Source organism: Serinus canaria, chromosome 5, assembly GCF_022539315.1.
Source record: "Serinus canaria isolate serCan28SL12 chromosome 5, serCan2020, whole genome shotgun sequence".
Lineage (NCBI taxonomy): Eukaryota > Metazoa > Chordata > Aves > Passeriformes > Fringillidae > Serinus > Serinus canaria.
The window spans coordinates 11,148,653-11,171,543 of NC_066319.1; the positions used below are offsets into that span (position 1 = coordinate 11,148,653).

Consider the following 22,891-nt stretch of genomic DNA (forward strand, 5'->3'; position numbering starts at 1 on the left):
GCTTTGAGCTCTCTCTGCATCTGTCTTATTTAGAGTTGTCTTTTCTTTCTTAGTTAAATAGCAGCTTATACAGACAGTGATCTAATTGTTCCTCAGCACCTGCTTGAAGCCATCCAAGTTAAAGATGGACATTGTGTAATTTGCAGTACATGTGATTTGGTCTTTAAGGCTCAGATCAAATAAAATGGAATAGCAAATGAGGCATTAATTGAGTTAAGTGGAAGGTTCTGTGCAGGCTGATGCTGGGGTTACAGAAATCCTTGGGGTGGACCAACACTGACAATGGAACAAATCAAAATACGTGTGTTGTGGCCACCCAGCAGCAGGATGAACAGCCTTCTTCCAGAGGATAACCTGAACTCAATAACCCACAGAATGCTTTCTGTCTACCAGGGCAACTGGCTTTTGCAGTGGATTTTATTCTGAGTCTTTGCTGTGTTGCAAAACTCTTCAGCCAGGGCCCAGTGAGTTCAGGTGCTGCTGTTAAGTGCCCAGGATGAGCTGTGTGCTGTCACCTGTTACAGGATGCCTGTTACCATCCTCAGGTGCAGTGCAGGGAGCCCCTGTCACTCACACCTCCCAAAACCTGTCCTGGGTAGGGCCATGGCCATGCCAGGACAGAGAACTTCACAGTCACAGAGCTGTTCATGTAGCAGAAAGGGGATAGATAACCCTATCAGCATTCAGCTGCAAGCTCCTCTTGGTTGGGCAGCCCTGGAAGAGCCCTTTTGTGGGTCCTTCGGTGACTCCTAGTAAGGATCTCAGCCATTTTTTGGTTATCAAGTGTAATTTTGATTCCCTCCTAGCCAGATGACAACATGCACCCCTTGAGGCAAATACTGAGCAATTGGGTGTGCTACAGCCAAAGCCACAGACTGAGCTCTTGGTCTATGTATAAAAGATTAGAATCTTTACAGGAAAAAAGCTTAAAAAAAATAATATCATCCTCTACCTCACTATAGCATTATACTGGACTGGCAGGCAGGAAAACTTATCCTACTTTTTTCCATCCAGCTTCAATGCCCTGAACTCATCTTTATGCTCCATACTTCTCATCTGCTCCTGCTCATTTGACTGAAGAACTGCTGGCTTGATCAGTCTCAAGGCTTTGCTCATGGAATGACAGGAGGCACACAGCTTTTGGAGGACTGGCAGGACAAGGCCCACCCCCAAGAAAAGCAGATTGTTTTATCCAGAACATTAGTCCAAACAACTATTTGCCATCTACTACATGAAATCAGGAGTCACTTGAAGTGCTGTTAGATATTAATTCACTTCAGCATGCAAGAAGAAGCAGCACTAATGAAGAAAAGAACATAGTCCTGGAGCCAACCCGCAAGTCATTCCAGATGACACTCCCGAGGAGCAGGGGGCAGCAGGAATGGCAAGCCAAACTCAGCCTTTCTCCCCGTGTCTGGCTGCTGGGGAGCTTAATACCTCTGCTGTGCCCATCAAAACACCATTTGCTATTTCCAACAGATCTCTCCTCCTTGGAAAAAGCTTTTGGCAGTTGAAGGAAGAGGCGTTGTCTGGGTTGAGAGCCAGAGCCTGGGCACGCTGTCGGGCACGATGAGGCAGTCAGGGGGAAGCTGGCAGGAGCTGCTTTGCCGGGTGTTGTCATGGGAACAGAGCAAGTAGGGCAGGAGCTGCTCGGCATCCTCCTCCAAGCGCGGCGGCACAAAATCGATGCTGTTTGCAGCGCCGGCAGAGCCAGCTCGCCCATTGTCTCCAGCAGAGACTGAACCTGAATGAAACCTCTAGCAAAAGGCAGAATCTCCCTTTGTGTGAAAGTGGTGTCACTCCTGATTCGAGTGGAAGGCTTTGGTGCACATTTTAGCGGCCTGTGAATCTGGCATCCATAATGGTCAGTGGCAGCAAAGGGCTGATCTTGGTCAGCAAGAGCATCACCATGGTGGGCTAGCTCAGAATATAAAATATTGCCATAGTGTCAGTGTTTGTGGTCATCTGAAGTATTGGACTCACCTTGCACAATGCTGTCTTTGCACCTTACTTCCTCCGTGCAGGTCTGTGAATGTGGAATTGTTGGAATTTTCTTTATGAGAAATATGTTTTTGTGATACTGTGGTTGCTAGGGACAAACAATGGTAGTGAATGGTTTCCTGGATAAAGAAGAATACAGAGATTCCTGCTCTTTCAATTATTAGGAATATGTATCTAAAAGGAAAAGAATACTGTTAATGTGGCACCACAGAGACCAGTGGAAGTAGAATTAAATTCAATGGGTAAGAAAAGATCTGACAAAGGCTGAAAATGCTAACAGGAAAAAAGAGCAAAATGCAATTCGTTGCCTCCAAGCTTTCATTTTGCTTTGCCCAGGTCTGCTGGCAAAGAAAAGATCCCCTAATTAAAGCAGGCATTGCAGAGTAACTGCATTGCTGCCACTGACCTTGGCCAGCAAGGTGCTGAGTGAACACTCCTCATTTCCTATCCACAGTAAAGTGTGAATGAGGGGCCCGCAGCCTTCCAGGGCTTGCTTGATTCATGCTTTGGAAAAGTGACCAAAATAGCAGGCAGGGAGGAAAATGGAGCCAAAGCATGGAGGGGTTCCCAGTTTGCTTGTTGAGGTCATTGAAAGCCCCCTCTGCTTAGCAACAAGTTTGAGGCAAGTAATGATGAACTTAGACATAAAAATACTTTGCATGGTATCATAATCATGATCTTACCTTGCCTTTAACCTTTCTCTCCCTGGCTCTGGTGTTTCCATGCAGGCTGCAGCAAAGGCTGGAATGAAATGGCTGGCACTGGGTAGAGCACATTCTGGATTCATAGTGACTTTATTTTAGTGATAATCCCTTTGAACATAAAACAGGAAGCATGAATGTATTAAAACAATCCTTGGGGATTACTCTGTATGAGGGAGAAACTGTGGTTCCTTTTTGGGCATGTTTGCCTCTGTGCCTCTAGCAAAAGCTCTCTGGAGTAGAACACGGAGCAGCAAAGTGTGTGGAGCAGCACTGACCTTGTCTCCCCCATGAACAATTCATGCAGGGCATCTGAGGTCTTGCTGGGTCAGGGCTGGCAGAGGCTATTTATAAGTTTTGGATTAAACAAACAAATGCAGAAGCTGTTCTTCGTGCTGCAAGGGATGAAGCCACAGTTGTGGACTCGTAGACCGTGGCTAAAGAGCTGAAGCCCCTGTCTCAGCCACAGGCTGCTGTTCCTTGTATTTGCAGCATGGTCCTTTGCTGAAGGAAGGGGCATGAAGCAGGAATTGCCCTGATAAGAGCATGACATATGTCACTAATTGAAACCATACAGAGAATAGGGCATTCTCCCCATGTATGTATGTGAGGACCCAGCTGCTGCACTGTGTGAGAGCCCTGACTGACCTTGCATTAGCAGAGAGGGACCTTGAACTCTCACAGCCTGCAGAAAAGTCAGGAGTGTATTCACTGAGACAGAAAGATAAAATACATGCACAGCTCTTTCAGCACTTCCCTCCATTTGCTTTATATCATAAATATCAATACAAATATAGAAATACAGAGGTAAACAGCTTGCCCAGCCTGCCCTTTCCATATGCATGCATTTCTGCTGTGAAAGGCTTTATGTAACTCCTGACAGCAGATTGCAAAATAATGCCTCGGTTGTGGAAGGAAGCCACGAGCCATTACATTGCATTACTGTAATGTAATGGGTCCCTGAGATGAGCCAGATTTTGAGAGCTTGCTTTGATTGCAAACCTTGTACCCCATCCAGCCCACTGGCATTGATTTCTCTTTGTTTTCTCCAGAGATCAAAGACCACGAGGCCAGAATAGCAGCTAGACCGGAACTGAGCCACTGGGGTTTTGGCCCCAAACAGAAACTCAGGAGTCAAAACTGTGCTGTTTATTTGAAGGGATGCAATCCCAGTGACAGAACTTCTTCAGATGGATGCTGATGACCAATCTGCTGAAAGGTGAATTTCTCATTAGCCTAGAGAACTGACATTGTAATTAATTTCTTCCTATGTTTCTTTGTTAAGTAAAGGCTGTTGTGACAAGTGCTGCCATCACTTAAATTTTTTAACTGAACTTAGGGAATAGACAAAAAAAGAATCTGCATTTACTTTGTTTTTCTCCTGTGCAAATGTCACACCACTTTCATGTTGGCATTAAGTGCAGAAGTGCTGATTCAATTACTTATTTACATAATCCCCTCAGATTTTTCTTTTATATCACTGTTGATAATGAAAAGATTTTCTCAGCTGGGAAAACAAAGGGAAGCAGGCAAGTTCTGAATGTGAATAGGCTGAAGTGACATAAAAAGATGGTAATTTGCATTAGTAAAAATAATCAGAATGTGAGTGATTGAAATGATGGTAAATAGCATCTATCCCTACCTGCCCTGAGGAACATTCACCCTCTGACAGTCCAGCTGCAGTGTGAGGAGCAGCCCTACACCAAATCTGACACAGCACAGCAGAGTCCAGTGTAATTACCACAGAGCACAGAGGAACATTGCAGACAATACTTTTAAAATACCCACATTCACATGTGAATCAGTGCAGCCCAGTAAGGAGGAGCAGAGGCACAGCTTAGAGCTCTGTTGGCTACAGAGAACGTGTGGCTCTGGGAAGGCTCCTGCAACAGGGAAGGAAATGCAGGAGCTGCACATACAGTGCCTGGAAATATAGAGCTCTTGATAAGCTATTTTTGTGAGATGACTGAGCATGAAAGATGTGGCCCTGGAGCAGCTGCCCTGCCTAGAGAGGCACAGTCTGTGCTGTGTATTTGTTGCACAGCCTCAGTTCTTGTTCCCAAAAGCCCGGCTCAGGCTGTGTCCAGCAGCTCAGGGGGCTGCACCCCCTCCATGGCTGGGGGGACCAGGGCTGCCTCCACCCCAGAGCCTCAGAGGCAGAGCCCTTGAATAACCAAAAACACCTCCAGCAGCTCTTGGGGGCACTTGGTATGTGGGTATTGCTAATGGAGACAAACATGAGAGCGAGCACAAAACTGTCAAACCTGTCATTCGACACAGCACATTGACAGCAAAGCGCAAGGCATAGCTTAGAGAGGCCAGCGTAGAGCTACAACCCTCAAACAAATCTTGTTATTAAAGCAGGGGGTGTGTGGTTTAAAAAGCAAACTGGATGAGAGAGCTCAGCTTCATTAACCTGAAGAGGATTGGTCCTGTAAGGACAGAGTTAGCAGTACAGAGAGCAGTCTGCTGGCACTGAAGCTCAGACTCTGATAATCCAGTGAGAGCTCTCTTGAAGATGAAACACATCTTCAGCCCTTCTGGAAGATCAGCAAGCTGAAAAACAATTATAGTCATGGGAATAATTTAATAATTTCCTTAAAATCAAACTTGTATACGTTTTTTAGCTGTCTTTCCCCTTTTTTAAAACTGCAGTTTTGCTTCTGATACTGGTGTGCTGACAAATACATTAAAAAAATTAATTGAAACAAAACTGAAAAGAATCTGAATGTTAAGACAGAAACTCCCAGTGTTCTTTTCTTAATAATTCTTTTAGGAGCTTTGCTTACCTAATCACTTATTACTGTTTTCTAGAGGAAGAATGGACTCATCCTCTGGAAGAAGTAACCTTTACCTCCTGCAGCACCAAGTGCCTGTGGCTAACAAGGTCCTGTTTAGTTTTTTTAGTTCCTGGCTTTGAGGAAGCTCCAAGACTGGGCTTGAAGGTCCCAAAGGCTGTTCCAGCCACCTAAATAAAAGCACATTTTTTACCTGTGTATCTGAACTCTCTGAATGGGTAAAAAAAAAGTTAGTTTATTAGGCTCTCTTTTCCTACACCAAACTCTTCCAAAGGCAGTGATGCCTCTGAAACTGCTTATTGTTTACTTCAGCTCAAAATGTGTTCTGTGTTTTTCTAAAGATTCAGCATGTTTTTCAACTCAGCAGTCAATCTGCCCATTGTAGGCTATGGCTGTGGGTGGTGGGGAAGACACGGAGCCACCTTCACACTTCAAAACACTTCCATTGCAGATCCAGCCATTAAACAGACAAATTGTTTGGCTCAGGCTGAAAACTGATGTACCCTCATTAAAGTCTGCTGGCAATTTCCCCTGAAATTTAAAGAAAGGTGTTTTGTGTTTCCATAGTAACTCCAGCTCCTTTCCTGAGCTGTCTGATGCACTGCTGGTATTACACAACCTATTGTATGAGGAGGGAGTGAGGAGCAGCATTGCAAAGTCTACTGAATTTAAGGATTATGAAATTACAGCCACTGAGTGGGGGCTGGGGAGGCAGAGGGCAAACAGAGCAGCTTTTGGCCATGTGCAGTTTTGCTACTTGGGAGTTTAGACAGAGAACCATGGAATTGTAGAATGGTTTTGGTTGGAAGGGACCTTAAGGATCCTCCTAGTTCCAATTCCTCTGCCATGGGAAGGGACAGCTTCCACCAGAGCAGGCTGCTCAGAGCCCCACCCAACCTGGCCTTGAACACTGCCAGGGATGGGGCAGTCACATCATCTCTGAACAACCTGTGCCAGCCTCTCTATACCTTCACAGTAAAGAATTCCTTCCTGATATCTCATCTAAGCCTGCTCTCAGTCTGAAGCCATTCCCTTTGTCCTGTCACTGCTCCTGTCAAGAGCCCCTCTCCACTTGGTGTGCAGGCTCCCTTCTGCTACAGGAATGGCTACAGAAAGGCAGGAGGAATGGAAAGGAGGAGAAGGAATAAACAGGCTGAGTCACACTGCCTGCTGCTGTTCCTCTGTGGAGCTCTCAGAGGAGCTGAGATGAGCCCGAGCTGTTCCCCAGGCTGGGCTCAAATCCTTATTCAGCAGTGCCAGGGACAGGCTGGGCCCAGCCCTGGCAGTGCCAGGCGGGTTTGGGGTCCCTACACAAGGAGGGAGCTCACAGATGGCTTCACCTGCCAGCTCCTGGGGAGCACAGCTGGAAATGCTGGGGAGCACAGCTGGAAATGCTGCTTCTCACCAAGGCTGGCTGCCCTCTGCAAGAGGGTGATCACAGCTCTTGGGTGGAAATAATTAATCACTGACAAATGAGGAACATTGCTGGATTTTAATGGTGTCTTCTCAGAGAAACAGCTGTCTGTAAAAGGCATGAAGATTTACACAACTGTGTGTCCAGATGTGTAAAAAGTGGATTATATGCTGCTCACACACTTCATTTTGAGTGGTTCTAATAATCAGTTCTTGGATTAAACCCATTCCAACTGGGCCAAGATCAGGGCAGCTACAGGCCAGTCAGCCCCACCTCTCTTTAAAAAAGGACATGTTGATACTAAAGTGTGTCCAGAGAAGGGTAACAAGGCTCCTGAAAGGCTTCGAAAATGTGTAAATGTGTTTTATGAGGAGTGGCCCAGCTGGGTTTGTTTAGCCTGGAGGAGGCTCAGGGGAGACTCCATTGCTCCCTACACCTGCCTGAGAGGCTGCCGTGAGCTGGGGGCTGCTCTCTCCTGCAGAGAGAGGCAAGGCCTTAAGCTGAGACAGGAGATGTTCGGATTTCACACTGGAAGAAATTCTTTCGCCCTCAGTGCGGTCAGGCACAGGAACAGCTTGCCCGGGGAGGTGGTGGAGTCACCACCCCTGGAGATGTCTAAGGCGTTTGTGGATCTGGCGCTGGGTGACACGGTTTAGTGGTCACAGTGCTGTTTTGGTGCTTGCACTGGATGACCCTGGAAGTCGCTTCCATCCCTGACGATTCCACCATTCCAGGACCATTTCTGTGCCGGCCGGCCCGGAACCATGGTGCGGCGCCGCCGTTCCCGCAGGGCCGGCGCCACGCGCGGACGGCGCCCCACGTGAGGCGGCGGCAGGCGGAAGTGATGGCGGCGGGGGCCCGGCGGCGGTAAAGCGGCCACAGAGCGCCGGGGCCCGACATGGCGGCCCGCGGGGCGCGCCTCTGCTCACTGCTGCTGCTGGCCGCACTGGCGGGGCTGGGCGCCGAGGCCAAGGTGAGCGGGGCTGGGGGGGACGGGTCACGGTGGTGCTCCCGGTACCGGGCCCTCCCTCCGTCCGCCGCCCCCGCCGGGCGCTCGGTTCCCGCGGGTGGTCCCGCCTTCCCGGCCCCACTGCTGCTCCGGGCGGCTGTGGAGGAAGGCCGGAGCAGGTGGTTTCGTGCGGGCGCTGCCCTGCCCCGCTCGGCGGAGCAGCAGGGCCCGCCAGCCCGGCCTCGGCGCCGGCCCCGTTTCTTGCGTTCCCCGTAAGCTCGTAGCCGTTGATGTCGCTTTGCCGTGGTGCCCAGGGACACCGGCACACAAAGCTGCGAGTGGAGATGGAGCTGCTGCTGCCGGGGCTGGGTGGGGCTGAGCTCCGCTCGCTGCCGGCTCAGCCGCGCTGGGTGCGAGCGCTCCGCTCCTGGCCCTCCCTGGTGCCTTCATTGCCGGGGCTGTCCCCGCGGGTCTCTGCGGCGGGCAGGGACACCGGCACTTCGACAGTCACAGCACCGCCTTTGAATTTCTCCCAAACTCCTGTGGATTTTCTCCTTTTTAATGGTAATCAACGGTTTGACTCCTCCGCGGGGAGAGCAGGTTTGGTGTAGAGTGTGGTACGTGGGGTGGATTTACACTGCTCTCCTGAGACCCCCCCTGCCCTGCTGCACCCGGCTCTGGCTCCCTAGCACAGCAAGGACGTGGAGCCAGTTCAGAGGAGACCATGGAAGGGATCACAGGGCTGGGGCACCTCTGCTGTGAGGAAAGGATGAGGGAATTGGGATTGTTTAGTCTGGAGAAGAGGTGACATAATTGCAATACCTGAAATCCTCCCAGTACCTGAAATCTGTAAGGGAGATGGAGAAGAACTGACTGCATGGGCAGGTAGTGTCAGGACAAAGTTTTACACTGAAAGAGGGTAGGGTTAGGTTGGATATCAGGAAGAAAGTCTTCTCTGTGGGAGTGGAGGGGCATTGGCACAGGCTGCCCAGAAGTGTGGATGCCCTAAGCCTGACAGTGTTCCAGGCCAGCTTGGACAGGGCTTTGAGCAGCCTGGTCTAGTGGAAGGTGTCCCTGCCTGTGGCTGGGGAGCTGGAACTGGATGATCCCTTCCAATCCAGAGCTTTCTATGATTCTGTGCTAGTGCAGTCAGGGCTTTCCAACTGACCTGTGCTCAGTGTTACTCTGACTTGGCTGCTCAGTGTAGGAATTCATTACCAGTCCTTGTTCACACATTCTTTTGTAATGCCACCAGAAATTGCCTTGAACTTTAGATAAGCCACATTTATCCTCTGTCTCCTGTTATTTGCTCAAATAGCAAATAACATTAGCATTAGCATTCTTAGCATTCTTTCGTTTCTTTTAAGCTCATCACTGTATCTGACAAGCAGCTGTCCTTGTAAGCTGAGTAGTTGAGTAATCAACATCAGCAATTTCTGCGTGTGTGGTTTTTCTTGGAAAGAGGAATGAGCTTAAACTCCATTTTCCCCCCTCAAGAATGTGTTTCTATCTCAAACAGTAGTGTTACTTGACAAATTGATCTACTTCCTTAGTAATTCTGAAATAATTCTTGTTCTTAAACTTGTAGGAAATCCTGGGTAAGACCGTTCAGAGATACTTGCAAGTTATTTGTGTTAAATAACAGGTCCTATATGAAGAATGCCTTCTGTACCCCTGATAATATAAATTACATAATAAGATAATTTGTTTCTAAGTGTGTTGTTTGCTTCACTTTTAGAACTCTGAGGATGTCCGGTGTAAATGCATCTGCCCTCCTTACAAGGACCACTCAGGCCATATTTACAACAAAAATGTTTCACAGAAAGACTGGTGAGTGTGTGTGGCACATACAAAATGAAAATAAATAAATAATCTTACAGGTTAAAGCCTTGTTCTGTAGAGATTACATATGAATCTCCTGTGGTGGTGCCAGGATAAAGCAGGGTATTTCCATAACTTGCTGGAGCTTTTCTTTCAGAAGGACTCCAGAATTCAGCTCAGAATTCAGTAAGGGATAAGGCTTAAACCCTGTAGTTTTTACCCTGTCTTCTGTTTTGGTTTGCTTGCTTGCATGTTTAATTGTTTATTTAGGCTTTGAAGTAGTAGAAGGGAAGAAAGTGATGTGTTTTGAATGCAGTGACTTGATATGGTGTAAAGGCAAGGGAACACCAACCTGGAACTGGGACTTGGGAGTATTGTCTTTGCTTGCTCTACTCTTGGAAACCATCCCATCATTTAGGAACTATTGTTTCTGGAGTTTTGTGAGGCTCCAGTAGATTTTGCCCTTTCTAGCAACTTGTAGAAGAAAAAATGTTGATATTGATCTTTCTTATATTCTCAGTGACAGCCTTTCTCCTGTACTTAACCAACATATATGATTTCTGCAGTACTTGGGCAGTGTGTTGACACAAGCTGTCAGTCACAGGAACAGCAATTGTACAGATTGTGCCTGGCTTGTATTTTTTGATTTTTGTAGCTTGAATGCTGCATTCTTCCAGAGAGGGAAATATAGCTCTGCTTTCACATAAATGAGACAAACCCTCCAGAGACTGTGAGGTGGCACTCAGCAGCTGCAGCAATGAAGAAGTACAGAGAAGACATAAGAGATGGGCTGGTGTCTGGCTGAGTGTTTGCAGCACTGTAATTTAGCCCAGTACAGTGTTGAGTGCCAGGCTGCTGCTCTCACTTCAGGCCTTGTGTTTCACTACCTGCTGCTGACTGTGCCAGCACTGAGGTAACCAGCAGAAAGGTGAAATAGGATTCTGGTTCTGTCAGTGCTCTGCAGGGACCTGGGGGTCTGAGCTCTGAATAACAGCCTGGGTCAGCAGAAAGACCAGCATTATGTAAGTTGTTGTTGGAAGCAGTTGTCTCATGGCAGCTGGGTTTTAATGCTGTGCCATGGAGAGCCCATAATATTGTCAACCACACTTTTCCACAGGGGACTGACTTACATTTGGTAATCTTTTAAGTCAAATGCTTTTGCTGAAAGCTGAATGTTCTTTATTCGCTGTCTTGGTGCTTAGAGAAACAACCCAACTGACTTCCTTTTTTATTTCCCCCATGTCTGTACCTTGTGATGACAAGAAAAAAGAAATTCAATTCATGAATGTCAAAGAGAGGCTAATCTCCCTTCAGACAGTGAAAGGATGGAATAAGGCTCTTTTGAGTATGGTGAAGAAAGAAGGGGAATTAGTAGCTGAAATTTACTTTTATTCATGATGTCAGTGTCAAATGATCCATTTGTGCTGGATTCATATCCTTGGACTTGTTCTGCTAACAGCTTTAGTACCTTCTCTGAAAAATGAAGACATTGTATTGAGTTAGATCTTAAAACTTGTTTAGCAGCTTATAGGTAGCTGAATTTCTCATTTAAGTGACATAACTGTGCTGTAGTGATTTATTTGTACCTGCAGTTTAGAACAACTGAACTTAAGCAAGCTGAGCTTCTCAGTTCCTGCAGCAGAGTGGAACAGCTCAGCTAAAGCCAGCTCAAAACTGACTGGGCAATTTCTGTGTTTCCTCAGTGATTGTCTCCATGTTGTGGAGCCTATGCCTGTCCCTGGACCTGATGTAGAAGCTTATTGCTTACGTTGTGAGTGCAAATATGAGGAGAGAAGCTCAGTCACAATTAAGGTAAGCAGTGTTATTCTGTTGGCATGTATCAAAGACTTCAGCTGTTTAGTAAATATGTCTATTGTCTTTTAGAGGAATGCTATTTTTAAAGGGAAAACTGTTCTAAGGCAGCCTAAAATATAACTTTTTTTGTGGTAGTTGTTCTCAATCTTGAGCAGTAACAATAGCATCAAACTTTAGTTGAAGAAGTGAACCTGAGACCTTTTATTGAAATCTCCACTTTTGAGATCAGACTTTACACCTTGCTAAAATTCTGAGTGTTCTAAGACATTTTATCAAGCTTTGTGCTTTGTTTTCCTTATTAATTCAGAGGGCCTCTCATTACACAACTGCCTTACTTTCTTACTATAAATTTTCTTTTTCTGTGTTTGTACTAACAGATGTTTTGTGTGTTCTTCACATTCTTGTCCCATTGGAGTCATTGAGGCCTGGACTGCTGTGAATAGACTGCAGAATGTCTTTTTGGTTTTGACAACACAGACTGCTTTATTTTGGGATTTTAGAAGTTAGGTGTTTTCTTTTGCTTGGTGACTGAATTTGGGCCTGTGCTAGACAATGGGAGATCAGTGGGGGATGCCCCACATTTGTCACCTGTTTAATGGCCAGGCTGGACAGTTTTCTTGGTGGAAGTGAGAGTTGTAACACTGAATTGTTTAAAGAGGCATAACCTAAGATTCTTTGCACGGTCTCACTGTTTCAAGCTGCCCTAAACCCTTTTACTACCATGTTGTGGTTAGTTTTCCTGTCTTTCTGGGTTTTAAATCATTTGGTGACACTACCAAAAATCAAACTTTGCCTTTTGGTCTTTGCTTTCTGTTGTGAGACTTGGGGGGAAATGTCACAATCTTGGCATAAACTGTGCTTGCATTATGTAGGTGACAATCATCATATACCTGTCCATTTTGGGCCTGCTTCTTCTGTACATGGTGTACCTCACCCTGGTGGAACCCATCCTGAAGAGGCGCCTCCTTGGACACTCACAGCTCATACAAAGTGATGAAGACATTGGGGTGAGTCCACCAGAGTCTTTGTGCATTTGGTTAGCATGAAAATTGGGATGGTTGGTTGATAATTAATTATTTGGGGTGAGCAGCTTTTTTTGCCAGGCAGTGTAAATGCTTTTCCTGCTGGGAGAGGAAAAGAAAGGTGTGTGATGACTTCTGTGAAACCACTCTATCATTTTTCACTGGGCTGGAAAGCAGTGAGAACTGCTTCAGTTATGCCAGCTCTAGGCACAGATTGTTTTCACAGAGAAGAAACAGTGTAGGAATGGATATAAGAATACAGAAGAGTACAGCTTTTTAGGAGTTAATGATCCAGTCTTGCCAGGGATCATTTTTATGGGAAGTTTCTACTGCATAGATTGCTCTCTACAAAAAGAAAGTATGGGGGTTGCATCTTCTGTTGTTCCAGTTTGAATTTCTTGAGGCTAAAACTTCAAGAAGAAATTGCTATAATGAAGCAGAACAGTAATGGATGCTGAAATAATTTCTTAGTATTACAGCCAGAAATCAGAATGTGACATTATATTCCAACAGGTCAGAAGAGCTTTTTTTGGGAGAAGAAGTAATGACAGGATTTTCTGTCATTACTGGCCATTCCAGTCTCTAGCACTGGGTAATAATCCCATACTTTTGTTGTGAAATCAGGTTACATAAAGCATAGCTGATAAAAACTATTATCTAGGAAAATGTTGAATTTTGAATACTTGATTATCCTCTTAGCAAACAGAAACACCTTTTTAAGTGAAGATGGCTGAAGATTGTCCCCCTGTTTTGAATTTCCCTGTGTGGTACATGTAGACATGTTTCAACTGTCCTTGTATTGACAAAGTAAGATTTTCCCAGTCATCTCTAGAAGGATTTTGGGCTGAGTGTTTGTTGATTTTATTTTTTTTTTTGAAAGGAAGTATTTGAATGACTCTTCCTCTTTGTGCATTCTTGTAGCAAATTGGGCAGCTCCTGCTTGAATTAAGTGAGCTGGTGCTGTATGCTAGATCTCGAACAAATTTATAGCTCAGATAAATTATCTTAATGCCTCCAAATGTGAGTTAGTCTTTTGATTTAGGTGGAAGAAGTGAAATAAGTCCTATGTCAGAGTTCAGGTTAACTGCAGAATGAATTTACCTCAAAGTCTGGGTCCATCTTAAACAATGTTTTGTTTTGCTGTAGCTGTTCTGTGAAAGATAATTTAAGGTCCCTTATGAATTATCCCCATTCTTGCCTTCCCTCTTGCAAGTTCTTGAGATATTCTTGTCACACTTCAAAAATACCATGTTCATGGATTTTGTGGCTGAATTTCAAGGCAGTGTGTTCATTCTTTGTTGTTGCCCACTGGTGGCAGCGGCAAATGATGAGAGTTAAGCCACTTCTGTAGTTCTCTTTCCTCTTAAATTCTTTTTTCCCCTTATTGTCTACATAGAACTTGGCAGTATCTAAGGCCAGTATGATCTAGACTGTCCTGTGTTCTCCCACCATGTGTTTTACAGTAGCAAATCATGTGTTGCTATTATGACTTTTTTTCCCCCCCTGTGAATGAAATGACCTGTCTCCTGTGAAATGCCCATTCTAGGTATATGCAAATATCTTTGGTGAGATGGTAGCTCTTTTGATCAGGGATTGTCTGTTGTTCTCAATGGGAATATTTTTTTCATGCTCATTGTGGCTTTGGGACTTAGAGCAATCATTTTGATAGGTATCATTAATGATAATCTATGTGCAGCTTATAGTTGTCATTGAGCTGCTCTGCACAGAAACATCACAAATCAAGTATCCATTAATGTGAATGTCTTCAAAAGTGTTCTGGAAAAAAAAAAGAATGTGAAATGTAGGGATACAAAAAGACAGTTATTTAATATAGGACATAACTATGTTACTTTTCATTGTGCATATGATGCTTTCTGATGTAGCTTTAGCAGCATGACTTTGTCCAAACAGTTTAATAGCCAAATGAGAAGTTCAGTTCAAACTCTTACTGTTTATGACTTGGCTATATTTGCTAGCAGAAAATAAAGCCTTGCAGGTACTGTTAGAAAACAGAGAAAGTAAATGTTAAACAAGCACTGGGTTCTTTTTGAGCTGTGTCACTTAAACAGCTGTATTGACACTGTGCTTTCAGACAGCTCAGCACAATAGGCTTAGTTTGGTAAACATCAGAATGTGTTGGTTTGATATAGAAGCTGTGCGTGAACATCCTGAACTGCCTGGCAGGAAATGGCCAGGAGCTGGCAGGGAACTGACCCCAGTTCAGTTGTGGGGTGCATTCATCAGTTATGGGGCTGCAAATGGATGCAAGAGTGTTGTGATCCTGCAGCTTACCTAGGCAGCAGGTAATTGGCAGTACAATGAAGTGTGGTCTGTTTGGGAAATCTGTGGAAGTTCCTGTGAAGTACAGTTCAAACAATTCCCAAACCTGCTTGGTCATTGTTACCGGGCAGCTTGTTGGGACATCCCATTTACCTCAAAGAAAGACCAAGGCAAGCCAGCCCCACATCCTGAGGAGTGTGCCAGCCCAGCAGAGCTGGAAGCCGTGAGCAGTGACGGTGGTGTTTTGCCCTTGCAGGACCAGCAGCCCTTCGCCAACGCGCACGACGTGCTGGCGCGCTCGCGCAGCCGCGCCAACGTGCTCAACAAGGTGGAGTACGCGCAGCAGCGCTGGAAGCTGCAGGTGCAGGAGCAGCGCAAGTCCGTCTTCGACCGGCACGTCGTGCTCAGCTAAGGGGGCTCAGGGGAGCAACTCCAGGCATGTGGACTAGTGCAAAGAGCTGACAGAAGTCTTCCTCATCCTGCCAATTCAGAAGTTTTCTTGAATGATTTGTTATTGATTGAAAAAAAAAAAAAAACAAATTAAAGAAGTATTTGAACTTTGAAGGGATGTACTGGAGTGGAAGGAGTTTAAACAGATTAGTTAACCAAAAGCTTAAATCTTTACGTTTTCAAATGGCTTTTACTAACAAAACTGAAAAGAAAACAAACCCTGAGATACCTTGGGTTGCCACTGTGGTACATTATTTACAGTTGTGACTTTATGGTAGTTTTTAACTATATATTTCTCTCTACTATTTATGTGGTTAAAAAGTACCTGGGAACACAGTAATAACTTACAATTCACTAATCACTTTATGTAAAGATCTTTTGTAAATATACTTGGATTTTCTGCTGATTGATGCTAGGTACTGGAAATCAAAGTCTTGCAGTGTAGTTTTGGTCTCAGAGAATGAAACCCTGCTGGCTGTGTTCATTTGGTTTCTTGCACTCGTACTTTCAAGATGCTTGTATGGCAAGTGATGTCTGCAGACTTGAGGCAAAACATAAGTGGACACTGACTCCTGGAGCTGCATATTTCAAGTACTGTGATGTAGATAAATTCAAATGCAGTGCACATTCAAGACAGTGTTGACGTTTTGTTCTATTTTGCTTTAACAGCTTAATATATTGTAGGTGTATGATAGCTCTTATAAAATCTTTCCCTTTCTTTTAATGGGTAAAGTCTCAGGAGTTAGTATATGATGAAATATTTATTACAGAAATCTTCCTGCATTTGTCTGGATTGATGGTGTAAGGCACATACTTTCTCTAGCACCTGTCATCTTGGGAGTTAGGTGTATTTTTTTATCTGTGACTCTGTACTCATCTCTCTTCAGAGGTTATACAGTTGCTGGATGACTAACTTTCATATATCCCCTTTGGAATGTAACAATTAAAGATAAAACTGATTTTTGAAAAATGGATCTGCATTATCAGTTTGTCATCATTTTTGTCCCTCATTATGCTGCATGTAAATTCCATCTATAAAAGTACTTTAAACACACTTCAGAGTAGAAATGTGCACTTCTTCAGTGATTAGGTAAGGAAAGGCTCATCAGATTGTTAATTGAAAGAAGTTTTTAATCCCCAACTCAGATGTAGCTGTGCATATGTAGTTGCATTATTGTGTGACATTTTTCAGTTCACTGGAAGGAGGTGGTCCATGGAAGAAAACTGTTTCTGGGGACAGTTTTGCCTTGCTTAGTCCATGCCTGGGGGCCAGCCAGGTACAGGGCTTTGTTTTCATGCCAGTCCTGTAGGCTTCCAAAACTGAGTTAGCCTGGAGTGATTTAAAGCAGGTGGTGAATTGGTGAATTCACAGAATTCTTTAAATTAAAAAAAATTGCACAAGAATTAACAGGTCAAAAAGAAAAAAATTCAGACTTGGGTTCAGTTTTTGTGTTCAACATGGCCCCAGTGAGTGGGAACTTGTTCAGTTGCTGTTGTTTGGTTACTGGTTATGACACCTAGAATCTACTAAAGAAAAAGAATGCAACTTTTTTGTGGAATACATGCCTTGATTGTTGAGTATCTCCCTGTCCCCCAGTCCTGGAAGTTGTTCCACCTCTTGACTGCCTTTCCTGTGTGGCCTGAAGCTGGTGTGGGAAGGGGGAATTTGGATACAGCACTGTGGCTCACACAGGGGCAGCAGAAGGTGAAGCTTTCTTTCCTTGATGGGTGGCAGTCACAAGAAGCAGGGCTGAATGCATGTCCATCTTTTGCTAGTAAAAGTATTTCTGATCTTACAGTTTTAAGTTAAAGTGGTTTGGGTTTGGATTTTTGTGTGTGGTTATGCTCTGATTGATAGAAGGGCCAAACCATGAGATAGTCCTAAGTGTCAATCCTGTAAAAGGTGGGAATTTTGAAGAAAGGTGTCCTGTTTTATTGCACCTGTGCAATTGGACAGCTATATATGATACGTGTAGCATTTAAGTACATGTATACATTGCATTATAGATTCTGTACTGTTTCTCTTTTTAAGCAAAACTTATGTTGCTGTTGTTGGCTCACGGTTTTCAAATCTTCTCTTATATATATTCACCTTTTATATGGTGTTGCACTCAACACTAAAAGAATTTCCCAAAATTACAGGTGTACTGATTAAATTTAAAGGCATTAAGGTGGCTAATAATATATGTCCTCACCTGTAGTGGAGAGAAATCCATCACAAATTTCTAAATAAATGCTGTGTTTGAAATTTCTGTGTTTAAAATGAAGCTGTGGAAACTAGTTTGCTTATGCCTTGAACGGTGAATGTTTACCTAAATTCTGGCCAATTGTTCTATTCAGATATTGGAGCACAAAATGCCAATAAATGAAAATACTGCTTTATATTTTCATTACTATACTGTAGTAGTCTGCAACAGAAGGCAAACGGGAAGTGAGCAAACCACATTCCTGATTACTTTTTCAGGTAATCTGGATGTGTTCAATAGCAGTTTCAAAATTTCTAGCCCTTAATGCCAAGTTTTGTTGCCATCATAGCTGTGGTGTGGGTGGAAAAGCCCAACCAGAAATGAGCAGATCTAACTGTAAGCTACTTTGCATGTTGTCAATTGACTATAAATTGCAGCAGTCATTGACTCAGTGGAACAAGCTACATAATTCAGGTAAGAGACTTGCATGTTGCTGTATCTAGCCACAGATCTTCACTGAATATCAATGTTCTTGTAAATCACTTCTATCAGCCATTTAGCAGTGCTTAATGAATCCTGTTTAATGTGATCTCTTATTTAATAAGGTGTAAGAAAAATGGAACATTAACATCTTTTTTTTTTTTTTAATATCATTCAGATATTTTCAGGTATTCATCACTCTTTTAGGAGCACATCTTGTTTTCCTGGATTTTACTTTCATCTGAAGATTGGTGAGTCTCTAATCTAAGGGGAAAATGTTCCTAACACTTTGTGCAGGTGTGGAGGCAGCAGGTAACTGTTTTATGTAACCTTGTTAGACAGCAGAAGTGTCAGTACCAAGCAACAAATACGGCAAGTATCTATTTTTGAGGGGTTGTGTTGGTTTTGGTTTCTTCTCTGGAGTGATGTTGTGCCATAATTCTTTTTTTTTTTTTTTTTTTTTTTGCTATGTAGCAGACTTTTCCTCAGTGTTTTTAAGTTGTAGCAGCAGAAAGTTTTTAGGCAATAAGCCAATCTTCTAAGTAGAAAAGGGAAAGTTGACTGTCTACTAATTTCATTTTATGAGGAGTAAAAATATACACATTCACATATGTAAAAATAGATGAGTTTTTTGCCTACGTATTAATGTGAAATGGATGTGTGTCCATGCTTTTAGCCTACCTACAGAAGTACCTGTTTAAGATGCCTAGGACTCCTACTCATGCCTAACAGCTGTAAATGAATTCTTCACTCACAGGATTTCTGTTGTGAAACCTATGTGCATTAGAAAAAGAGACAACTCTGCATACTGAGGCATTTTCATAGAATGTGTTGTAAGAATAGGTCCATACCAATAAATATTCTCTGTGTAAATGTGGCAGGTATTAAGTCAGTAGAAAATATTACATTATCCCCATATCCTTGTGATTGATTTGTGGTATGGAGTTGTGATTGGAACATCTGAAGCTTTGCCAGATTTTTGTGAGTAAGGAATCCAGCAGTTTCTGGTAATCTAGTTTAATGTTCAGCTGTGGTTTCCATTTTAGAGGATGCAATAGAATCTAAGTGCTTTGGACAACAATGTATGGATGTACAAGTGGATGGTGAGTAAGAGCATTTTTGGATCAATTCTGTGTAGGCAAGTATTGGTTGCAATCTGTGAGGGTGGCTCACAGTGATTCTTTAAAAATTAGCTGGTTATTTAAAAGGTATTTAAAGAAGCTATTAGGTAACAGTCATTACATTCTCAGCAGTTAGGCTGATGTTTAGCTTTTTGAATAATGATATTGGGAAGGCACCATAATGCAGCTTCTTATGAACCACTGCAAGAGTATCTGTGTGATAAATGTGTCAGGGTGATTTGAATAGTTAGACCTGCTGTAATGCTGCTCTGAAGGGAGGGAGTGAGAGTAGGTCAGTATGACTTACAGGTTTCCAGCAGGGCCCCAACAGCTATGTCCCATCCCTTCTTTGTATTACTAGGACATGTATTTTTCCTTTAATAAAGTGTTCATTTCGTAAATATGAAATATTTAATATTTAATTTCTAGCAGTAGGATTGTTTTTAGTATTTCGTGTCTGTGTTTAATCTGCAGGTAGGTGGAGAAGGAATGTGAGGACCCAAGGAGGTGTTAGATTTAGTGGAAATTCTCTCATCTCAAAACTTCCTGTAAATCTTTGTATGAGTGGATGTCATACCTGAGAGATGTGGAACTTAAAGATTGAAATCCATTCTCTGCGCTGGTTTTCCATTTTGTTAAGATGATATATTGAATGTGGCATCAAGCTAATAGAGAGAAAAATAATTTGTCTTTGAAGGCTCTTTGGTATGAATAGGAAGTCTTTTACTGGAAGTGTAGATTTAGGTTTTTTCAGAGAGGGGAGGGTAGGGAGTGGGGAGAATGCCAGGGGTGTTGGCCTACTTTATTTGTTGTCTTGTAAGTTTTGGTGGATTTGGAGCAAGCTAGACAAACTAGAGCTATGTGGAATACATATAGCTAGAGTCTCTTAATTCCTAAACCTGAGGTGAAAGGAAGCTGCTTTCTCTTTCCTTTAGGAAACTTTGATGGCTTTATATTAATATCTGCTGTGTGTTAATTTAATCAGTGTGACTGACTTGCACTTTCTTGTACTTTTCAAATGGGATGTTGTCTTGTTCTTCCTGATCTTCCAACATCATTCTGAAATGTCACAAATGCATTATAAAAATATCTTCTGGAAAATGCCAGCAAGGCCTAGAGTTGGTAAGTCCGGGTGAGTTTTCTGTACTGTTCAGTGTGAGCTGTTTAAAGTATTCTGTGGTTATATGTTTCCAGACTAAATGCAGAACCTGATGGATAGCAAAAGCTACTGTAACCTCTTCTGTGCTGAGGCTCAGCACATCCAGCTGGCAAGGCCGTTCTGTGCAGACCCACTGGTCGCATTTCACGTGTACCCAGAAGCACCAAGCCAGGTCCCTTTGGCTGAAGATTTGGCATTCCTGCCTTTCATGTCAGAGCACCTCATCACAGAGACCCTCTACAGCGAGCCCTGCCCCTTTCCCTACCCAGTGCCCCATTCCAGTCTCCACAAGAGTGAGTACTCCTATGGGTCAGCTTTCATCAGGAAGAGGAATGAGAGGGAAAGGCAGCGTGTTAAGTGTGTCAATGAAGGCTACGCCAAGCTGAGGCACCACCTGCCCAAGGAGTACTTGGAGAAACGGCTCAGCAAAGTGGAGACCCTTCGTGCTGCTATAAAATACATCAGGTACCTCCAGTCTGTGCTGTGCACTGACTCCGTGGGGGCAGGAAAAGGTGTCACAGAGCCAAACCAAGCACCCAAAGCCACTAACAGACCAGCCCAGTTTTTGGAGACGATCTGAAGCGTTCCAAAGCCAGCCAAAGGTATCCTGCCTGGGAATGTAGTAGCCACTCTGTCAGTGACGTGTGTGTTTCTGGCACTTCTTGGGAGCAGATCGTGGCACACGTCAGTAGCTGCCCACACAAGAGCTTTAATGTTGCAGATAGTTACTACACTTAGATATGAGAGGGACAACTGGGAAAATCTCAGCTGAATGACTTAAGTTAATTCATGAAAATCAGAACGACTTTCTAAATTTGTCATCAAGCTAAAAATGTGACACCTATGTGTGTGAAGTAGCTGTATGTATCATCATAACCTGCATGCTTTAAAATAAAATCTCTCTACTTATGGGACTGAGATTCTCATTTTCTGTCATGTTATTGGTTTAATCTTACATGCACTTTCTTAAAATATTTGCTCTAATTGACAGTGTTTCTTCTAAAATGCATTTTTAAAGGTTCCAAGGAGAGTTTTTGGATGTCAAAAGAAAGGATAATTTAATTTAAAACAGAAAAATAGAGTAGGGTAGAAGCTCTCTGAAGCACAGTTATTGAATATAGGAAGACCATAAAGTTTTGTGAGTGCTGCTCCATCATTTTCTTATTAGTGAATATTTTAATCACATTGAAAACTTCTTGACATTTCATAATTTCTATTGAAAATTGGATTCTTGTACAGAAGTCAGTGCCCTTTAAAAATTACTAGGACTGCTTAAAAAATACACAGTATAAAGAGGGCTGGCAAGGTTTTGGCCATCAGCATAAAAATTTATGCAAACCTGCAATAAAATTTTTTTTTTACTTTGATAATAGTTGAGGTCTGGAGTGGTCTTCCCCAACCTTCCAGTCTGTGCCTCTGTACTGCTGATGGTTTCATTTAAGTGTTATAAAATAAAACTGTGTGGAGATGATTAAGAGAGTTTAGCTCAAAACCAATAAAGTGTCTTAACATTTACTTTGTGTAAGGGAATCATTGATGCTAAATAATTCTGCTGACAGCATGAGAGCTTGTAGGCTGTCTGTGCAGCAGAATGGACAAAAAAATGGTTACAGACTTCCCAAGTGATGAATTCTACCTAACTGCACTTATCCCACCCTGTTACATTATTTCTGTAGCAGTGAATTAAAGCATGCCTAATAAAAGGCAATAAAGTATTCCAACAACCCCTCCCCCCAAAAAACCACAAACGAAACTAACCAAACGAAAAAATCAACAAATGTCAACTCTGTCTTTCTTTTAAGAAGGATGTGAAAATCAGGGATCTCAGCAGAGATTAACAGGTAGGTTTCTGTGTTATGACATATTGTTGATAGGCACTTTGTAAGAGAGGGGTACAATTCATTAATCTTTCCCCCTTATTGTGAAAGGAGAAAGTTGTAAATTGATTTGACCTTGGTTTGACTCAGCTTCAACCTTTCTGTGCACATTTCAAACATGTTTATTTGTCACACCCTGTGGTGGTGAGCTTTTTAAAAAATTTTCCTTAACCTGAACTGTAACTTCAATGCTGTTTTTTGCCCTGCAATCATAGGCAGAAGCCTAGAGGACACTGAGCTCTCTTAAAATTCCTTCCCTGTGGTGCAGGAGATCCATGGGGAGTTGAAAATAGAGCAATTGTGTGGCAGTCAAATGGTCCTCTCTGAAGTCACGTTCTGCTGGGTTTTAACCAGTCAGGTCAGGATGTCCAGTCCTGGGAGTAACAGCTGTGGCAACCTCCTTAGCAACTGGGAAACACTGGCAGCAAAAGGTTCCCTGTGTCCAACAGGAAAAAGGGTGACATTTCTGCATTTAGACTAAATCCAAATGGTGTATTGTTACCAATAGCAGGTAAGTCTAAAATACTGCTGTGCCTTTGTCAATGCACTGTTGTGTGTAGAAACAGGGGTGTTAAAATGTGCTTTAATGTAGAGGTGATGGTTACCTTTCTTTGTAAAGTATTACTGATTGTATCTTGTTTTGGTTTGTAACAGCAGTTTGTGCAGTCGTGAAATACATTGATATATTGTGCTGATTTCCTGACTTAAATATGAATTTTGTAGCAGTTAATCCACTCTTCTTGCTGGGTTTGCTGTGCTAGTTATCTGAAATTATGTGTCTATCTGGGAGTCTCCATAAAAAAAGACTTTCAGATCA

General features: G+C 43.3%; 2 protein-coding genes across 2 annotated transcripts; both read left to right on the forward strand.

Moving 5' to 3' along the window:
* Positions 1-7,724: 7,724 nt before the first annotated feature.
* Positions 7,725-16,225, forward strand: TMEM9B (TMEM9 domain family member B). Its single transcript, XM_030240627.2, has 5 exons — positions 7,725-7,887; positions 9,602-9,693; positions 11,388-11,496; positions 12,372-12,506; positions 15,058-16,225. Exons 1-5 carry the CDS (start codon positions 7,813-7,815, stop codon positions 15,211-15,213), a joined length of 567 nt encoding a protein of 188 aa, XP_030096487.2. The 5' UTR covers positions 7,725-7,812; the 3' UTR covers positions 15,214-16,225.
* Positions 16,226-16,359: 134 nt separating this feature from the next.
* ASCL3 (achaete-scute family bHLH transcription factor 3) lies at positions 16,360-22,760 on the forward strand. Its single transcript, XM_030240215.2, has one exon. It carries the CDS (start codon positions 20,238-20,240, stop codon positions 20,775-20,777), a length of 540 nt encoding a protein of 179 aa, XP_030096075.1. The 5' UTR covers positions 16,360-20,237; the 3' UTR covers positions 20,778-22,760.
* Positions 22,761-22,891: the final 131 nt, after the last annotated feature.